The sequence below is a fragment of the Martes martes genome (assembly GCF_963455335.1).
Source record: "Martes martes genome assembly, chromosome: 3".
Taxonomy (NCBI): domain Eukaryota; kingdom Metazoa; phylum Chordata; class Mammalia; order Carnivora; family Mustelidae; genus Martes; species Martes martes.
This window is the reverse complement of record NC_137890.1, coordinates 107,489,965-107,508,639: the sequence shown is the minus strand read 5'-3', so window position 1 is coordinate 107,508,639 and position 18,675 is coordinate 107,489,965. Positions and strand designations below refer to the sequence as shown.

Here is an 18,675-nt window from a genome sequence, read left to right as displayed (position 1 = left end):
CAAAGTATATTTACTTAATTGGATCTTTTGAAGTCTGTCCTCTGCTCGTACCAATTCTCAGGAGCCACAACTAGTATCATCATCGAGAAGTGTTATATATTTCCTTAAAGGATATAATCCTATAATCTGTAAATTTTAAAAAGCATTATTTTCCTATAACCATATTTAATTGTGTACCTTAGAATAGGTAGTAATCAGAATTAAAATTTAAATGGGCTACATAAAACACAGAGGAGGATTAAATTTTCCATCCTTACAAAAATGTTTCTGTGCTATATATTTTTAAAGGGTATTGGTATGATTGGCATGGTATAGGGATAAAATAATATATTTTGGAATCAGTCACACTATTATTCAAATTTTACTCTGACACTTGCTGGCTGTGCAGTGTATCCTCAGGCAAGTTATGCTGTTTTCTTTTACAAATCAGGGCTAGCAGTAACAATTGAAAGGCTGGTGTGAAGAGTATAGGTAATGTATATACATAGCTAGCCTAGTATCTCATAGTCAGTAAACAGTAATATGCAATGTCAGTATTATTGTCTCCTTCAAGTTTAGATAACAATTCCCTACTCTGGGCTTCTGTAATATCCCTACTTTGTCATTTATTTTAACTTGAATCTCCTATACATTTTCCCCATATTTAGTCATGACGGTCAAATTTATATACATATAGGATATGGACCACGTACTTTCAAAAAAACCTATGATAACTTTATTTTGAGACATCAATAATAACTTAGAAATACTCACTTTGAGCCCAAGAAGGAGAGAAAAGTAAGAAAAGTCATAGAGACAGGAAAGAAACAAATTGGATCTGAAAAGTACATCTAAGCTTTGTGTACTGGATAAATGTAAGTACCATACCAACGAAGATTACCCTTGAGAGAGAGAGAAAATTGTTGCCATTTATATAATAGCTTACATATAACCTGGCAATAAATTTTAAGTGAAAGATATAATAGATAAATTGAGCATACCACCTGCACCAATAGAAGATTTTTTAACAGTCCATTACTCCACATTAAATATTCTACGAGGTTGAAGTAACCACAGAAATAAAATATAGTTTTCTTTTCTTTAGCGTAATTTTAATATAAAATGTAAGCCACTTTCATTCATAATTTTTTCTCTTCAGAGTTAATCAGGTAATCTTTCCAAGTGTCGTTCAGTCTGTCTCATGGGAGATCCAAAGTCAAAGTCAAGAAAGAAAAGGTTGTGCTTAACATTTAAGTCTTTTTCAAATAAAAGAATTCATAGTACCTTAAAAAGAATAAGTGCCTAGAAAAAGACTGAATTCCAGATACTATTTTCAACTCTTAAATTAATGCTAATATGGAAGAACAGAGAAATGTAAAATTCATTTTAAGAAGATTTTGTTTTATTTTTTAGAAGAAAGAGTATTGTCATTTGTCCTCTCACTATCAGATACTGGTGATAAGATACTAAGAAATTATGGATACAGTATTTTCCAATGTTACTGAAGAATGAAATGCCTTATATTATATTCAAGTTTTTGATGGAACTCCTTCTAAAATGTGTTGTCCATTAGCTGCATTATTAAGCAGAGAAAAATCCAAAGATAATTTTAACATTTTAAATTTTTTCTTCTATTTTTCTTTTTCTGAAGTTCAGTTACTATCTTTTACTGGAATTCTGTGATAATCCCAGGAGTTATTCAGTAGATAATCCCTATTTTTGCTACATTAAATGCCTTCAGGGTGTTGTGCATTTCCAGATGAACTTTCTTCTGATTTCTTGACCTTTAGGACTTTAAGGACCTGAGAGATCATGTTATAAACTACATGTCTGTCACCAGAGAGGCTATGATTTACTCAAGGTCACAGTGCTTTGTCAATGAAACAAATGAAACATTAGTTTCACTAATTCATTCACTCCCTTATACCCATTCTTTCAATTAATGCCTTTGTTCTTTTTAGTGATTTGTCCTATGCTTTCTTCTAGTTGCCATTTTCTTAAATTCTGTATAGTACCCTTTTGGTCCATAAACTAAGTTAAATAAGGAGGTTGCCAAGAGAAATAATGTAACTAAATATTAAATGAAAAATAAATCAGGAATGAGATGCAACTATTTAAGATCACATACACATCATATGCAAGTATGTATGTTATATTCACTGTGGGCAGATACGTCGCTCATTTTCTTAGTGATTGAAGGTACACTGGGCTTTAGATGATTTTATTTACTTTTAAAGTTTTTTTTATTTTGTTTTTGTTTTTTTTACCTTTTGCAAACTAACTTCCAGGTTTTTTGGGGGGGCCATGGGGGACAGTTTTTAGACTTCGAATCTTAGAGGTAGAATCATAAAGGTCATTTGAAAAATTTCCCGATAAGTATTACCAAATTTCAGAGGTCTCCAAATGCTTGGGGTGATTTATTATTTTTTTTTTCCAACTTAAATATATGATGCTGGTAAATATGTTCCTAAGTTTATGAAGAAAGATTGAAAATGTGAATTAATCTCTTCTAGATTCAAAAAGATGCAGTGTTATTTTTAAAAGTTAGATCTTATCATATCTTAGAAGCTACATTTTGGTTTTTACTCATTTTAACCATAACTTATACTAAATATTTTGTTTAAAGTAGTTATTCATGTTTACTGTACATCTTCGAAACATTAAATGTTTATCTAAAGAAGAAAACATATTTTGGACAACATCCCTTTTGATTCTTGAAAGATAAACACATACGTTTTCATTACCTTGTCAGGTAACAAAAGAAAACTCTCTTAGAAGTATTGAGTAAATTATGCCTTAGGTGTTTTCACTTTTCTTTCGAGTGCTTCCCTTTATATGTCAGAAAATTTGTTGAGTGGCTGCATGGATAGCTTTTGATATAGTCTTTTGTCTCTTCACATCAGTGACTGCCTCCTTTTTACTTCTGTTTTTGAAGTATATTTAGGCTCTGATCACATTTTTTTTGTTTCTAAAAAGTTAAATTTATTCTAAAATGTATATCTTGAGGCATGTCTTTGGTAATCACAAAATTTAATTAAGATTTGTTCAGTTTTAGAATAATTTCCATTCAAATTCCAATACCTTATGAGGAATATACTCAAATGTAAACTCACACAAAGAAATTGTTTTTTAAGAAGTGGAAAGCAAGTAATCAGTACCCTATAAACCAGATCTGATATGAGTCTACCAATTTCCTTACATATTATTAATGAAATAATATCAATTTTTGTTGTGATTTGGACAAGTTACCAGTACTAGAGATGGCTATCACTTATAGTCTATTCACTGGATACTATTGCTTGTCAATCTGGTTGATTCTTTTGTCTCAGCTCAACTACACACTGGAGAGAGTTCTCACAGGCTCCAAAGTTGACTTACTGTTTTAACATTTTAAGAGTGAGGATGAATATCATAGCCTTCAATTTCATTTGAAATATTATTTTGAAAATAATACACAACCTATGTCTTTGTGACTATCATGCAAAATTAATTTGCTCACATTTTACTTTTCTAGCTAGCGGTGACTTGCCAAAAACTACAGGTTAATATAGACTTTAACTTTAAAATGTCATAGTTTTTAAGAGAAAAAAAATCATTCTATAAAATTTGTAACAATGTCATTCAAAACTCTTATTTCCTAAAGACACCATCACCAATGTGCTTCACTGGTGAAAATACTAATAAAATGCTCAGTAACATGACTTTGAATATTTTGTAAAGTCCTAACTCTTAGAAAGGAATAATCCAGAATAGACGTAGATGGAATCCCTGGGAAGCGTAACTGCTAGACCAGCCCAAGTCCCAAGGGCAGTACGAGGTCTGACTATAACTGCCTTCAAACCTTATCAGTGGTGCAGTTCAGGGAATACAGTTCTTCATCAAATGATTCTCCTAGGCTTCCAGTCACTGTAAAGTATTTAAAAAATATGAAACATATGGGTATCCTATGTCCTTAAGAAGTTTATGTCACACTATTCGTTAATCTACTGTTTCCTCTGCCTTTTGTGAAGGGCAGGGGTGGAGTTCTGGTCACATTAGCAAATGAGATACAAATTAAATCAAGCACAGTCAATAACCTCTTTCCTATTGAATGTTTTTCTATCTTTCATAGAATTTCCAACTTGTGAGCCACTAACTCAATTTATATGTAAAAGTGGAAGATGCATTAGCAGCAAATGGCACTGCGACTCTGGCAAGTACCAAATGTTCCCTATATTGCACTGATTTGATTGGGGGCCTGGCTGTCCATGCTGCTTCATCTCCTTCAGATGTAGTTTGTACGAGAAGTTTGCAGGGCCAAGCAAAATGGCTAAGACAAGTGGTGAGGGGGCACCTGGCTCATCAGTGGGGATTAGCATTAAGGATAATGGTACTCGATCTGTCCCTTGAGGCTATAAAGAGATTTGTGTTCAGACATTATACTGGACATAGTTTAAGTCTGCAGACAGGAAGTAAAAGGGACAATTGAAGAAATGACCTGGATGATTCAGGTTCTCCAAAGCACTGATGTAAAGTGCTCTGTCACCTCAGGTTGGAGGAGTTTATAAATTATTATGGAATTATCTGAATGGTCTCAACTCTGCCACCTTGCCCTTTATGTACAAATAATATTTGTTTTCTTATACTCAATTGTATCATTGTGCTAAATTCTGCCAAACACAGGTAAATGAATTATGTATAAATCATACATTCTTAAAAAAAAAATCATACATTCTCACTCACTGATTTCAGTTTAATCTATTTTCACTTCACATTCCTCTCACCTCCCTCCTGCAACAGTTGTTAATAAAGAATATAAATCATTGTTAATGACAGTGACAATTCCCCAGTATAAACACACACTTACGAGTTGGTAGAGGAAGGGTACATAGTGACGCCTCATGTTGAAAATGGAAAAGAAGAGTCTGAATTAAAGATATGGTTATAAACTCTGGGGCATAGGGATTATAGGTCTAAACAATAATTTTCCATGATAATTATATCACCAGCTATATCATTCCATGAAATTCCTGCAATCACCATTGTTCTCCCATTTTACAGTTATTTCGTATTGCATAGATTTGTTCAGTCAATGGTTAGTCATTTCTGAGTGAAATTGAAATCAAGCTTTAAAATCCAAAGTGAAGTTTTGTTTCCCCTCTTTGTTTAGTAGCTAATATTCAATCAGAAATGAAACAATATTGAAATGAAGATAATCTTCCCCACTCTTTGTGGGAAATGCTCATCATTAATTTATCATTCTTTTATCAAAAACAAAAGAATACTCTATATAGCAAAAAGAAATTATAGATATTTCATAAGGAAAATTTTCTTCCTGGTCAGTTTTCACTTCCTTGATGTTGATACTTCTTTCCAGATGATGACTGCGGAGATGGCAGTGACGAGGTTGGCTGTGTTCACTCTTGCTTGGATAATCAGTTCAGATGTTCTAGTGGCCGATGCATCCCAGGACATTGGGCCTGTGATGGTGACAATGACTGTGGAGACTTCAGTGATGAAGCCCAAACCAATTGTACCAGGGAAGGTTAGTAATTTTGTGAAGCTATGAACTCTCATTTTAAATTGATATATAATATTTAAGTATTTCAGAATGAATATTATATAAAAATAATTTACTCAGCAGGTAAAAAAAAAAATCTGTATTTGGAACAGTGTGAAATAAGTGACTGATCACTATACTTAGGCTCTTTAATTTCTCTGGTTTCTACCTCCTTATCCTTTGGTACTTTCCGTGGTTTTTGCTTCCTACTTTCATTAAATGCTTTACTTAACCACGCCTTTAATCTTCTCCAGCTTCTAAGTTGCTAAACCCCAAATCCATCCCAAAAGGAAAACAAACAAAAAACAAGAAAGTTATAATTTTTATTTTATTTTAACACCAAATTTGTTTCCTTAAGGCTTGAAATAACCCCCTAGTAAGTGATGATGTGTTCCCACTGATTGACACCTGGAATGCAAGCTAAAAGGAGGAGACTGCGACCATGGGCCTCAACATTATCCACGACAGACCTGATCCTGTCATTTACAAAGTTTGATCAGCTGTAGGACGTGTTAATAAATTAGAAATTATGTGGGAACTATCACAGAAAAAAATCATTAGCCTGCCAAACATTCATACAATCAATAACTATATTTTAAAAGATTTTATTTATTTGAGATAGAGAAAAAAAAAGAGAGAGAGAGAGAGCACATGAGTGGGGGGAGGGAAGAGGAAGAGGCAGACTCTCTCCTGATTAGGGAGCCTGACATGGGGTTCGATCCTGGGACTCCAGGATCGTGACCAGTGGCCAAGGCAGACTCAACCTACTGAGCCACCTAGGTGCCCCCAGTAACATTTTTTTTTTAAGTAGAAGTTTTCTTCTGCTTAAGAAATTGGAAGAATTTTTCATTCACTCTTTCATTTATTCCACAAATATTTATTGAATACTTTTTATGTGCCAGGCACTGTGCTTGTACCAAAAGATGAATAAAATGATGAAGAAATGTGTTCAGTATTTAAAATCTAGCATGCAAACAGACAGTAAAATGATTTATTTAATGAATTGGATGCTGGGGTGGAGGGCATATATTGTGTGGTCATAAGAAAGGAATCATTTTCAAAGTGTTTTCCAAGGGCATATATTTGTCTTCTGCAAATATTTAACAACTTATAAAATGGAAAATTTCTATATTTTTTCCTCTAATGTGGTTCCTTTTGTCTCTTTTGTTTCCTCTCTCTGTCTCCTCTTTCACTTTTTCCCTTTTTCTCTTTTTCTCTCTATCCCACCCCTCTTTATCTGTATCTTATTCTTTTGTCCTTTTCTCTGTTATTTTATTTGGTCCACGAATATATAAGAACTAGAGCTTTTCAATTATCACTCACCTCATATGTAAAAAGAAAAGGTGTTCAAAATATATTTTTCCTTTTTTATTTTATATGTTGGAAACATTAACCTGAGGTGTGGTTGACATGTCATTACTAAGTTATACTTTGAATATAAACTACATTTCCCCTCACCTCACAGATGTCTTGGTAGGTTCCTCATGAGGTGTACATCTGTGGTCTGCAGGCACTGCCCCTAATATTCTGTGAAAGATAAATTACCCCAAAGATAATTTACTTTCATCTCAGAAGTGATATCCCATCTGTCATTTCTATGTGTTTTTGTCTCTAAGTTAAAATGATCATTGCACGTTAAGTTTTGAAGAGAATGCTTAAGCTTCATGAGTATCCCAAGTGAGTGTCCATCTCCTTGCAGCTTTACTAGGTAATTTTTTAGGTTTGGATTATTATAAAATTATTGTCTATTTAATGTGAATGACCTTCACCTTTAGAGCACCTCAATTTCATAACTACATTACTGTAAAGGATATACTGTCAATATGAATACCATGCATTTCTTATGTGATTATGGTATTATACATACTAAAGAAATTATCCAGATAATCTACATGTTCTTGGACATGTTTCAAGCAAAGAATGAGGAGAACTTCCTAAACTGATTTATATTTATCAGATTATAAATTCTCTAATCAAACACTCTATTTGATGAATATAAGTTGCAGGAATTGAAGAAAGAATGGGAATGTTCTAGGATGACTTTGGTACAAGATAATTCAGAGTGTTTCAGAGGGCATTCAAATATTTTTATCCATCATTATTTTATGTATTCTGATATAGAAGTTGTAAAATAATCATGACAGATAGAATTGTTAAAGCTGATTAGGAAAGTCATTTTGCACATGCAGGTTTTGTAAGGCCATTGCCAAAGTAAAGTAGAAATTTGATGTAATTAGTCATATAATTTAGTCTTGAAACCTGCTGTGGTAGAAAGAGCAGGGGATTCTGGCTTGAGTTTCAAGACAGGCTGTCAAAACTGATCAAATCCACCATATAATTGCTCAGCACTTTTCTGTACATTGGCTGGGTTAAAAGAGCATATGGTATAGTTTCTCTCAACTCAGATTGTTTTCAAAAGGGCAAAAATACTCTTGAATTAACTTTTTTTTTTTAAACTTGAATTAAGACTTTATTCTAAACATCTCTCAGGCACTGCAAATTCCTAAATGATATAAATGACACCAAGCCAAACCAAAGATTTGCAACTGAATCTCACCATGCTACCCAGAAAATGTTTAGACATATGTGATAGCAAATATCACAACAGTATACAATGGAGCATATGTGGAAATGAGAGTCTGATGACTTAGATACAGTTTTGCTGCTTAAGTTTCCTCACAGGTTAAAAAACAAGTTATACTAATGATAAAGTTCCTTTTACTTCAAAGACATTGATTCTGGATTGCAGATTAGTTTGAGATTTAAAAAAAACCTCGTAAAGCAGAGGCCCACAGATATAAGTCAGGTGGTCCATGAACCTGGCTGAGAAAATATTAACTTTTAAATAGACTCCAACTGAAATTTTACATTGTATTCAATTATGAATATGGAGGGGGGAATAGTAGCATGTACTTTTTTTTGTCAAAAGAAATAATGAATTGACTTTTAACAGTAAAGGAGCAGAAGAAAACAGGAAATGGAACATTCCATATGTAATCCTCATTTTAGAAAATTCCTGAATTTAAGTTCAATTCATATTCTCTCTGAACCCACTTTCAAAATAGAATTTCTATAGTGATGATCATTTTTTTGACATTAGTATGACTAATATATGGGGGAAGTATTAGTTGCTAGTCCCCTTCTAGATTAATTCACATTCATCTCCTTCCCACTGATGTTGTGATGGCCTTTCTTCTCACTTCCAAGCTCCCTTACTAGGCAAACAAGACACAGTATCTTTAGAAAGCACTGCACACACACATGCACACACAGAGTCTACAAGCAAGAGGAAATAGACAATCCATAGCACAATGATCCCTTCCTTCGAGTCATTACCTATTTGTCATTAATTTATCTCTGGTTTCTTTTAGGTTCTGACTACCTTGGTTGGCACATATTTCTATAGAGACATTTTGTAAAGCTACTGGGTGAATAGTTTTTAAAAACAGAGAAGTGACCCTCAAAGAATTTGGTATGAGGAAACTCCCTCTAGAACCTTAGGACTGGTCATTTTTTAAGCTTTGAAAGGTTTTGTAAAAAGACGATTTTACTTGTGAGGACATTAAGAGTAGAGTTAAAATGAGACTTCAGTCTTTTCTTATAAGTCGTTAACTGTCTAGAATGAAAAAAAGGAAGGAAGGAAGGAAGGAAGGTAGGGAGGAAGGAAGGAAGAGAAAGAAAGGAGAAAGAAAAAAGGAGAATGAACATATGCATCTATGAAATGACAAATATATAGAATTAATCTTATCTTATTGTTGACAATTAAATTCATTTGAATTATGTGTACTTTAGTTCTTTTACTTCTCTGGGGAACAGTCTCAACCATATTTCTCCCAAGGAATAAGACATTTCTAAAGCAAACATACTTATTTTTTTAGTATTTTTAGACAGCTATTCCTTAGGTCAATTTCCATTCGGAAATTGTTGTAAAAATTTATACCCAATAATTTCAGCACAGACTTGTTGGATAATGGAACAGGTTTGTCTAGAATTGATTTTGACTAAATTTTGCAATTTCTTCTAAATGCAACTTAAATATACCTCAAATGTTTGGATTTTTCTTTTCTTTGACGGGTCCTCTGACCCTGATTTATGGTAATTGTTCTTTATTTTTAGATTTATTTATTTATTTGTTTGACAGACAGAGATCACAAGTAGGCAGAGAGGCAGGCAGAGAGAGAGAGAGAGAGAGGAGGAAGTAGGCTCCCTGCAGAGCAGGGAGCCTGACGCGGGTCTTGATCCCAGGACCCTCAGATCATGACCTGAGCCGAAGGCAGAGGCTTTAACCCACTGAGCCACGCAGGTGCCCCTGGTTGTTGTTCTTTAATGCCTTCTGTTTGGCTGTCTAAAAAGGAAAAATTTACTGCCAGCTGCACTAAGTAAATGAGCTGGGTGATGATAGAACATATGTGATCTTTTATTTCCATCACAAATACAAATTAAATGCAAATTTTAAAATATGTATTGACCTTCAATTTTGATTTATTATGAATAAACTTTAACAAGTTCCCAAATCCATTAGGAAGTTTAAGTGTAAAATATTATTAATATGCATTCCTACACATGGTCATATTTTTCTGCTTTAACTGTTTAATTTTGCTTCTGCTTTAGAAACTCACTTTTCTTTTGGGCTTTGTCCTCATTCATTCATTGATTCATTCACTAATTTGACGTACTACTTCCCTGGTCACAGATACAAGAAGGAAGCTAGAATAATTTTGTTTTTGTAGTTTCATAGTCAAGTATAATATCTAACACACAGGGGATGCTCACTAAATAATTATTGAATGAAAGAGTTAATTTCTTGACCACAAAATATGATTATACCCTTAGAATCCAACCCTTATTCGTTTTGTATTATATATGTGGTAACTTTTTTTTTTCTGTTTCTTTGCCTTATCTCCAGATCTTGTGGTTTATTTTCATGTTGATGTTTAAGACTAGGCATACTGATCTATTCATGTACATCTCTTTAATAAAGTATAATCACTTTCATTTATCCAATAAATATTTGCACTTTTAGCCCATGATTCAATAAAATAAAATAGATAGGACATCTCCCTTCTCTTTTATTTTTGTTTATTTTTGTTTACATCCTCTCTGTCCAATAGATAGTAAGTTCCAGAAAGATATGAAGAGCTTAATTTTTTTGTATCTATTATTTAACAGTAAGTGCCAGTGAGAAGATTCCATTACTAATAAATCAGTGGGGGAAGAGGAGTTAGCATATGTTGGCAACCTACTAATTGCCAGGCGTTTTACATTTGTTATTCCATTTAAGCCTCACAATAAGGATTACTCACTCAAACAGGTTAAGATACTTGCCTTGGATTACACAGCTGGAGTTTCAAGCAAAGATTCTGTTCTTTATTCTTCCATTCAGCTCCCTGCTTCTGTAAGGATGGAATATAATTCACCCTTTCCCTTTTTCCTAACTCTTTAAGCATAACATTAATGTGATCTCCCAGTAATTACTATATTCTTCTCAATTACATTCTCATTTTTCTTTAATAGAAAAAAAAAAAAAAAAACTTTGTACTTATTATAGGTCATTGTAATGAAATTTCCCAAAGGGCACTAGAAGGAACCTGGAACATTATATTAAATAACCACAATAAATCTGGCCTCTTTTTTTGTTTGTTTCTTTTCTTTCACTCCCACAACTCTCCTTGATAAAGTAGACTCTGAAGCTTTGTCATTACAATAGCTGCGGACATTCCCACAAAGAGAATTTCTTCAGTCACCCAAAGAATCTATTAGTCTGCCATAAAAGTTTTACCTCATAGAAAATTTAGAAAGATGGGAGAGAATGAAAGATCATTTGGTTCAGTTATTTAATCATGTGTATGAGGAAAAGGGCTCATTTAGATAAAATTATTCTTAAAGAGTATATAAAAATAACAAAAACTTGCTGTTTCCTAGAAGGATCCGATCATGTTCTGTGTTAGAGATTTAAGACTGAAAACTTTTAGCCATAAAGACATATTCAGGAGAGGTTTTGGATTTAAATGATTATGCTAAATTCTTTTTTTTTTTTTTTAAGATTTTATTCATTTATTTGACAGACAGAGGTCACAAGTAGGCAGAGAGGCAGGCAGAGAGAGAGGGGGAGAGGAAGCAGACTCCCTGCTGAGCAGAGAGCCCGATGTGGGGCTTGATCCCAGGACCCTGAGATCATGACCTGAGCCGAAGGCAGAGGCTTAACCCACTGAGCCACCCAGGTGCCCTGATTATGCTAAATTCTTCGTGGAAAATCCAGGAAAGTCAGACTGTACAGCCAATAAAAAAGGGATAATATCCTACCTAGGGACATTGAATCCACCCAGAGCAGTGCAGTTATCAAAACTTGATCTGTGGCTAAAGTCTTAGTTACACATTTAAGCATAGAGAGAAGGGAAATTAAAACTTAAGGAGGGCATGTATTGCATGGAGCACTGGGTGTTTTATGCAAACAATGAATCTTGGAACACTACATCAAAAACTAATGGCATACTGTATGGTGACTAACATAACGTAATAAAAATAATAAAACAAAACAAAATAAAATAAATCTTTATTTTTTTTTTAAATAAAACCACTATCTCTTGACTTCTGGTGTATATCCTATCCCATCTCAACTGAACCCATTGTGTTTTTAGCAGGACAGTTTAATCTTAACAACATAGAAAACAAGATACCAATAAATACTATAGACAATCAGACTCAATCATCTGTTTTGTTTTTCTTTTGTGAAAATATTCTGAGGTGTTTTCAATTATTTTTTACTAAAACACACAATCAAAATAACTGCTGTTATGTCTCAGTCACTGAATTTTATTGAGAATAAAGTACTGTCTTTGAATTTGAGGAAATTAAGAAATTATATACTCAGCAAAATCATATGATCTCTTCCAATGATTTTTAATTATTTTATTTAACGAAAATATGGATTGTTTTCTGATAAAATACAATTAAAAGCAAATTTAAACTTCATCTACTTTTAGAGAGGTATAATATTTACTTTCAATGAGATACAAATTGTCTGGCTTAACTTTATTCTCTCACAGATTGATTTATTTTCCTCAGGGAATGTTAACACTGAGATATCAAAACAATGTTAATTATTAATGGATTTTATCCACAGGAAACCTCTTTTTGTTTTCTGGGACAAAATAGCTCCTTTAAAGGTCATTTTAACCTCAATACTGCAAACAACTTTTACATCAAGAGCAAAGAAGACTCAAGGCTTTTGAATCAATTAATAACAAAGCCTGTTCTGAGAATCCATAATGTTTCTAGCATTATCTGTGATTATCAAGACAATTGAAGGGAATCTGATAAGTATAATTTTTAAAAATTAAATATTAGAAAAAGTTCATAAAATAGGAAGAAGTTAATTATCTTCATCTTAACTATACAGAAAATTAATAATAGATCTACACTTATTCTTAGATAAATTTAGCTCTTGTATTAAGATGATAATTATGCATCTTGACACTAAGCGGAGGAACATCTCTTGTTTTTTAAAAGATATAATTAATAACAAAAGTCAATAGGTAACAAAAAGACTTAATTTTAATGAAGAACCTCAGCCTGTTTCCTCTTCTTTTAATAGAGCCAAAAAATAAGGGCAAGAGTGAATTCATTTCCATAGTCTTAAATTCTGCTTCCTTATTCTCCTGTTGTGGGTAATGATCAGTGAAATGGTAGGACTTTCAGGCATTCAGCAGAAAATAGGCAAATTAAAACACACACACACACACACACACACACAGAAAAGAGATAAGGGGCATGGATGATCTACAAAATAATTAATTCACCTTTCAGTAATTGAGTAGTGCCAACTTCTTGTGAGAGTGAAGAAATAAGCAATAGGATAGAACTTGGTCTTTTTTCTGTAGAAATAGTGGGTAGTTAGATTCTTTCAGAGCCTATTTGAACTGTCAGCCTTTGTTTCTTTATTTATGTGAACATCAACTGAATTTCCAATTAGATATTATATTCCTGAATGTAATGACCAGATTTATTCACTTTTTGGTAAGAAATTTGTTTTGGTTTTAGGTTGGTATTTGTGTACACATGGGCCTCCCAAGGAAAAGTAATTGTCATTATTTGCATCTAAAACCTTCCCACAAATAACTTTGGGGCATAAGAGCATCCACTTAAATTGCCATAGCCTTCCGGGCACAGAATATTCACCTGTAACAGAATCTTTCAGCACAGTGTGTTGTTATTGTTATGTATGCACTTAAACGGGATGTTCTATGAATCATAACCAGGATTTTCCCCATTTTAGGACAGGAGTTGACAAACATTTTCTGTAAAAGGTCAGAGAGTAAATATTTTAGATCTTGCCTATTGCAACTACCCAACTCCACTATTCTAGAACAAAAGAAGCCATAGAGTATATGTCTACAAATGCTTATGACCATGTTCCAATAAAACTTTATTTATGATAACAGGTAGTAGACCAGAATTGGTCTGCAGGTCATAGATTGCTGACCTATTACCTAAAACACAAGTGGAGACACACTTTAAAGGAACTATAATCTTAAACAATCCTTTATGCCCATTCCATAGAATCAACCTTTTAAGACAAAGGCAGAAAATAATGGTGAGAAAAAAAAAGGCCAAAGAAAGAAAATATAAGCCATTCATAATTTCTAAATAGTATTCTCTGGTCTTTCCTCAGATATGTGTGTGTGTGTGTGTGTGTGTGTGTATGCACTCATACACATTATTTCTATGTACGAATGTTCCACATTATTTTAAAATATCAAATTAAATGATGTAATATTTTAAAATTGTTTCCAGTAAATATTTGATGCCTATTGTGAGATAAGTGTATTGCTAAGCCAAGAAGTAAATTCCAAGTGTAAAATATCTGTATTGCAACCTGTTATAGTTAATAGTTGGTATCTAACATAGCTATTAAGGTAATTGGCTAATTTGAACAATAAATGGAAAAATAGATTTCTCGATTACATAGGGAATTCAGCACATTAATACATTCTGTACACTAACATTTAGGTATTATAGAAGTTCATCATTTCCATGAGATATTAAATTTTAAATGGAATGCTCATGGTAGAGTTCCAAATATCAAAACTTAATTACTATTATTATTATTTTAGAGAGAGGGAAGGGTAGAGAGGGACAAAGGGAAAGGGAGAGAGAGAATCCTAAGCAAGATCCATGTCCAGTGCAGAGCCCAATTCAGAGCTTGATCTCACAACCCTGAGATCATGCATGACATGAGCCAAAATCAAGAGTCAAATGCTTTACTGACTGAGCTACTTGGGCACCCCAAAACTTAATTTTAATGAACTAAAAACAACGTTTTATTTGTTTTACATAGAATTTCACTTATATATTTTACTGTACTGGTAGATATTTAGTGTCTTACACTGAAATTTTGCTTCCGTATATTTTTTGTGTCTATGAGTCTATGCGTTTTCAACACTAAAATCATTTTAGTATTATAATAATTGACTCTGTACTTAGGTAGCCACACTTTCTTTCCCATTTCCTTCTCTTCAGCTTTTCTTTTTTTTTTTCTTTTACTTCCACTTTTCTAACTGACCCAGACAATAAACATTAAAGATGTGAAATATGGTCTCTTATTTATTATTAAAGTTCCCATTAAATCCCATGTACTAATAAATAGTTTTGATAGTTCCATCCAATTTCTTATCAGGATAATCCTCAGTGAGGGCTACATGTAAGGTAAAAAGAGTTGGTAGGATTGAAAGTAAAATACAACTACCATGCCCTGGAAGTGTGTTGGGGTGGGAGGGAGTGAGGCGCAGTCAGATTAATAACCAAATGATATAGCATCTATAACCATCATCAAGGTCAAGGTCCAAAGGGATGAGGGCAAGTTAAAGAGGGGAGGCCCTGGGCTTGACTTCATAATTAGTTCACAGCAGAGATTATATTGCCATCACACAGGCAGCAGTCCCAGGGGAGTCTGTCCGATGTAACATGAAGAAGAGCAGAACAGTGCCTCCCATCAACCCTGGCACTGGCTCTCTACAGACTGGCAGGCAGGTTTTAACAAGCACCCCTCCCCTAAGGATCTGTAGAAACCAAGGAGAGCCTACCCTCCTAATGGGAATGTTAAGGTTCTCTTGAGGCAGAAAGGCCAAGGTTAGGTCCACAGCCTGCTGGCAAATGAAATGAAACTACTGATATACCGCCGAACTGATTCTCAGTACTTTTAGGCAAGTGAAGAATATCTAGGTATCTGGAGCAAACAGCTGCCTTAGGTACAGGAATAACTAACGTGTAATGATTCAAGTTAGGAACCGAATAGGGACTGACACATGGTGATTATAGGTAATACAGGAAGCTGTATGCACAGCTGTATGCATGGTGCTTTTTACTTTTCAAAGCATTTTACAATGAATGACAAATTAATGTATAAATTCCATTAAAACAATAAAAAAGTAGGTTTTTTTCTACCCAGATTGGTCTCACAATTTTAAATAATTCATTATATTTACAACACCATTATTAGTTATTTTCTCAGGGGGGCTTTAACGTTTCTTATAAGCCAAAAAATGTATTCTTGCTAAAAAAACAAACAAAAGCATGGTATATATGTTTTTCAATCCTGATTTTCATTTTTTTTTAGCTTTCAGAGGAAAAATTCCTTTATGTCTCTGTACAATTGCTAGTCTTCTAACTGCAAGTATTTAGTTACAGTGAATTCATTTAAATATTGGGATAAATTCTACCACTGGTTGCCACATTTCCTTCAGGGCTCTACATTTATTTATTTATTAGATTCCCCAAATTGAATGCTTAGTTTAAATAGCTTCAGGGCAAAAATACAATAAAATTGTATTAGTTAAAAATATAACCAGCATCAGGAACATGAAAACATAACAGTAAAACAGCATGAGCATATACATATAAACACAGTCATCATTTTAACACTCCATTGGGACAAGCCATATTACGAAGATAGATTGTGTGCCAAGCCCGGAAGCTTAAGCAACTGGGGCTCTGAGGAACCACAGGGGCCTGGAACTCTGGTTGGAAAGGTCATCACAGGCTCCTCAGAGAAATGCAGCTCTCCATCCAGGGGAAAATCAACAACTGTTAACAGAAGCAAATTACATTTGGCAAGAGGTTAGGAGGAAATAAAACTCCACAATTTTTTTTTCCTGTTTTTTGACAGAGGACAGCATTTCTAAACATCAACACACACCCAAGCCTAACAGATATTGAAAAATAGGTTTGGGGTATTTTTAATTTATGTGAGGGAATTGGGTGAGACATGGAAAGGGAAGGAATATAAAAATGTGTGTGCATACCATGTGTGAGTGTGTGTGTGTGTGTGTGTGTGAGAGTCTACTTGACTTTAGTATAAACGTCAAGTGTTTGAGCTAATGAAATAGAAATATATATATATATGTATATTTATACACACACACACACACACACACACACAAACGTATATATATCCTTGTAAATTTAAAACATCTTGGAATTTTTTTCTTTTTCTATTTATTGTCTAAATGCTCCCCAAGTGATCTATGAATATTGTGTATCTGAGCATTATCAGAATCTAGCGAAAGGTCTTTCTATGATTCCCAGTAGCTTTCAGGCTTAAATCCAAACTGTTTAGCAAAGCATGCAGGGCCATTCAAGGTCCAGGCTTTGCCCGCCAGTCTAGTTTTCTCTTTCTCCCCTTCTCCATCTCACACTACACAGGATTTTATGAATGCTGCTAACAGTGCAGATTATCTTTTTTCCCATTCTACTTCTTCCCCTGCCCCCACCTGACTCTTAATCATGAACAGAACTCTTTTCTTTTCCTCTGTTGTAAGAATCTATGGTACTCTCTCATTTTCATAAAAGACCAAATTTCACCATGACTTTGCAACAGAATAAAATGAAGATTACACTTTTTTGAAAAGAAATAGACTGAACAAAAGTACTTGAAACACAAAAAACAAATATCGTTACTTTGTGATTGTTATATGAGCTGATTATTTCTTTATTTTCATCCTTACACTCTACATGAGAAAAGACTTGCAAAAAGGTAGAAATGGTACAGTGGTAAAGAAAGCAGTCTCTAAAGTTTAATTATGTGGGCTAAATACCATCTCTGCTGCTTATCATCTGTATAAATATAGGCATATTTATTTGTGGGTTTTGTTTCTGTGAAATGGGGTTCTCTCAATGAGCAGTTTTGTTTATTTTTAATCAAAATCAAAAGGAACAGATGACTGATCCTTTTTTCACTGGGTTTTAATTCATTCTAGTATGATGAATTTGAAGCCCAAGCAAAATCAAATGCCATATAAGCTACTATCTGCATGCAAGGTGTATAGAATGGGAATTAAAAATAAAAACAAGAAAGTGTGAAATTGGTCTTGGAATTCTCATTGGAGTTCTCTGTGAGTTAAAAAAAGCTCTGAATCCCTTCCACAGAGGGAAAAGATATATAATAAAATCTGAGATCTTATAAATCTCTAAAGCTTATCCATGAATTCCTGAATATGCAAAAACCAGAATAAGAGACCTGATCCTATATAATTGTTTTATTTTAATCGAGTCCTAAAGAAAATTATAGATATTAGTAGATGAAGTATAAACAGGAAGAGAGTCCAGGTTTAGGGGAATAATATAACCAGATCCAGAAGGGATACATTAGTGACGTGTATGTAAGCATTATTAAAAAGAATTATTTCATCATTTAGATTTCAATATTTATAATGGTGGTGTTGTATTTCCTTCTTCAGACTATACTCTCATTTTAAACTTGTTATGATCTGGTTGATTGTGGTGTCAATTAATAGTATACCAATCCGTAGAGGTTTAGACATGAGTAGTTTAGGAAGAAGAAAAGAAAAGCTTCAGGGAAACATCACATTTGTATTTAGATTTATAAGATAAATGTTTGTTTAGAATAAGAAAACAAATGAGTAGATTCACTTATGAAGTACAAATAGACAAACCAAACAATACCAAGTGAAGCAAAGAAAATGCAAATGGAATTATTTAAAAAAAAAAAAAACACCTCAGACAATAGCAGCATACTCTCCTTTTCATCAATGCCACCTTCATCTGTGTAGCCACAATTTATTTCCAGCGGTAAGTAACATTGAGCTAAAAGGCTTGGATTCTACATGTAAAGTCTCCATACTGCTGGATCACAGGCAACC

General features: G+C 33.6%; 1 protein-coding gene across 1 annotated transcript in view; it reads left to right on the top strand.

The window, feature by feature from the left end:
* The window catches only part of LRP1B (LDL receptor related protein 1B), a gene marked incomplete at both ends in the record, with an annotated part of 1,929,835 nt that overhangs the window by 1,203,497 nt on the left and 707,663 nt on the right, over nt 1-18,675 (top strand). The window contains 2 exons of the mRNA XM_080798957.1: nt 4,091-4,171; nt 5,336-5,503. Of these exons, the coding sequence (XP_080655083.1) occupies nt 4,091-4,171; nt 5,336-5,503 (249 nt within the window). The remainder of the gene's footprint in view (nt 1-4,090; nt 4,172-5,335; nt 5,504-18,675) is intronic.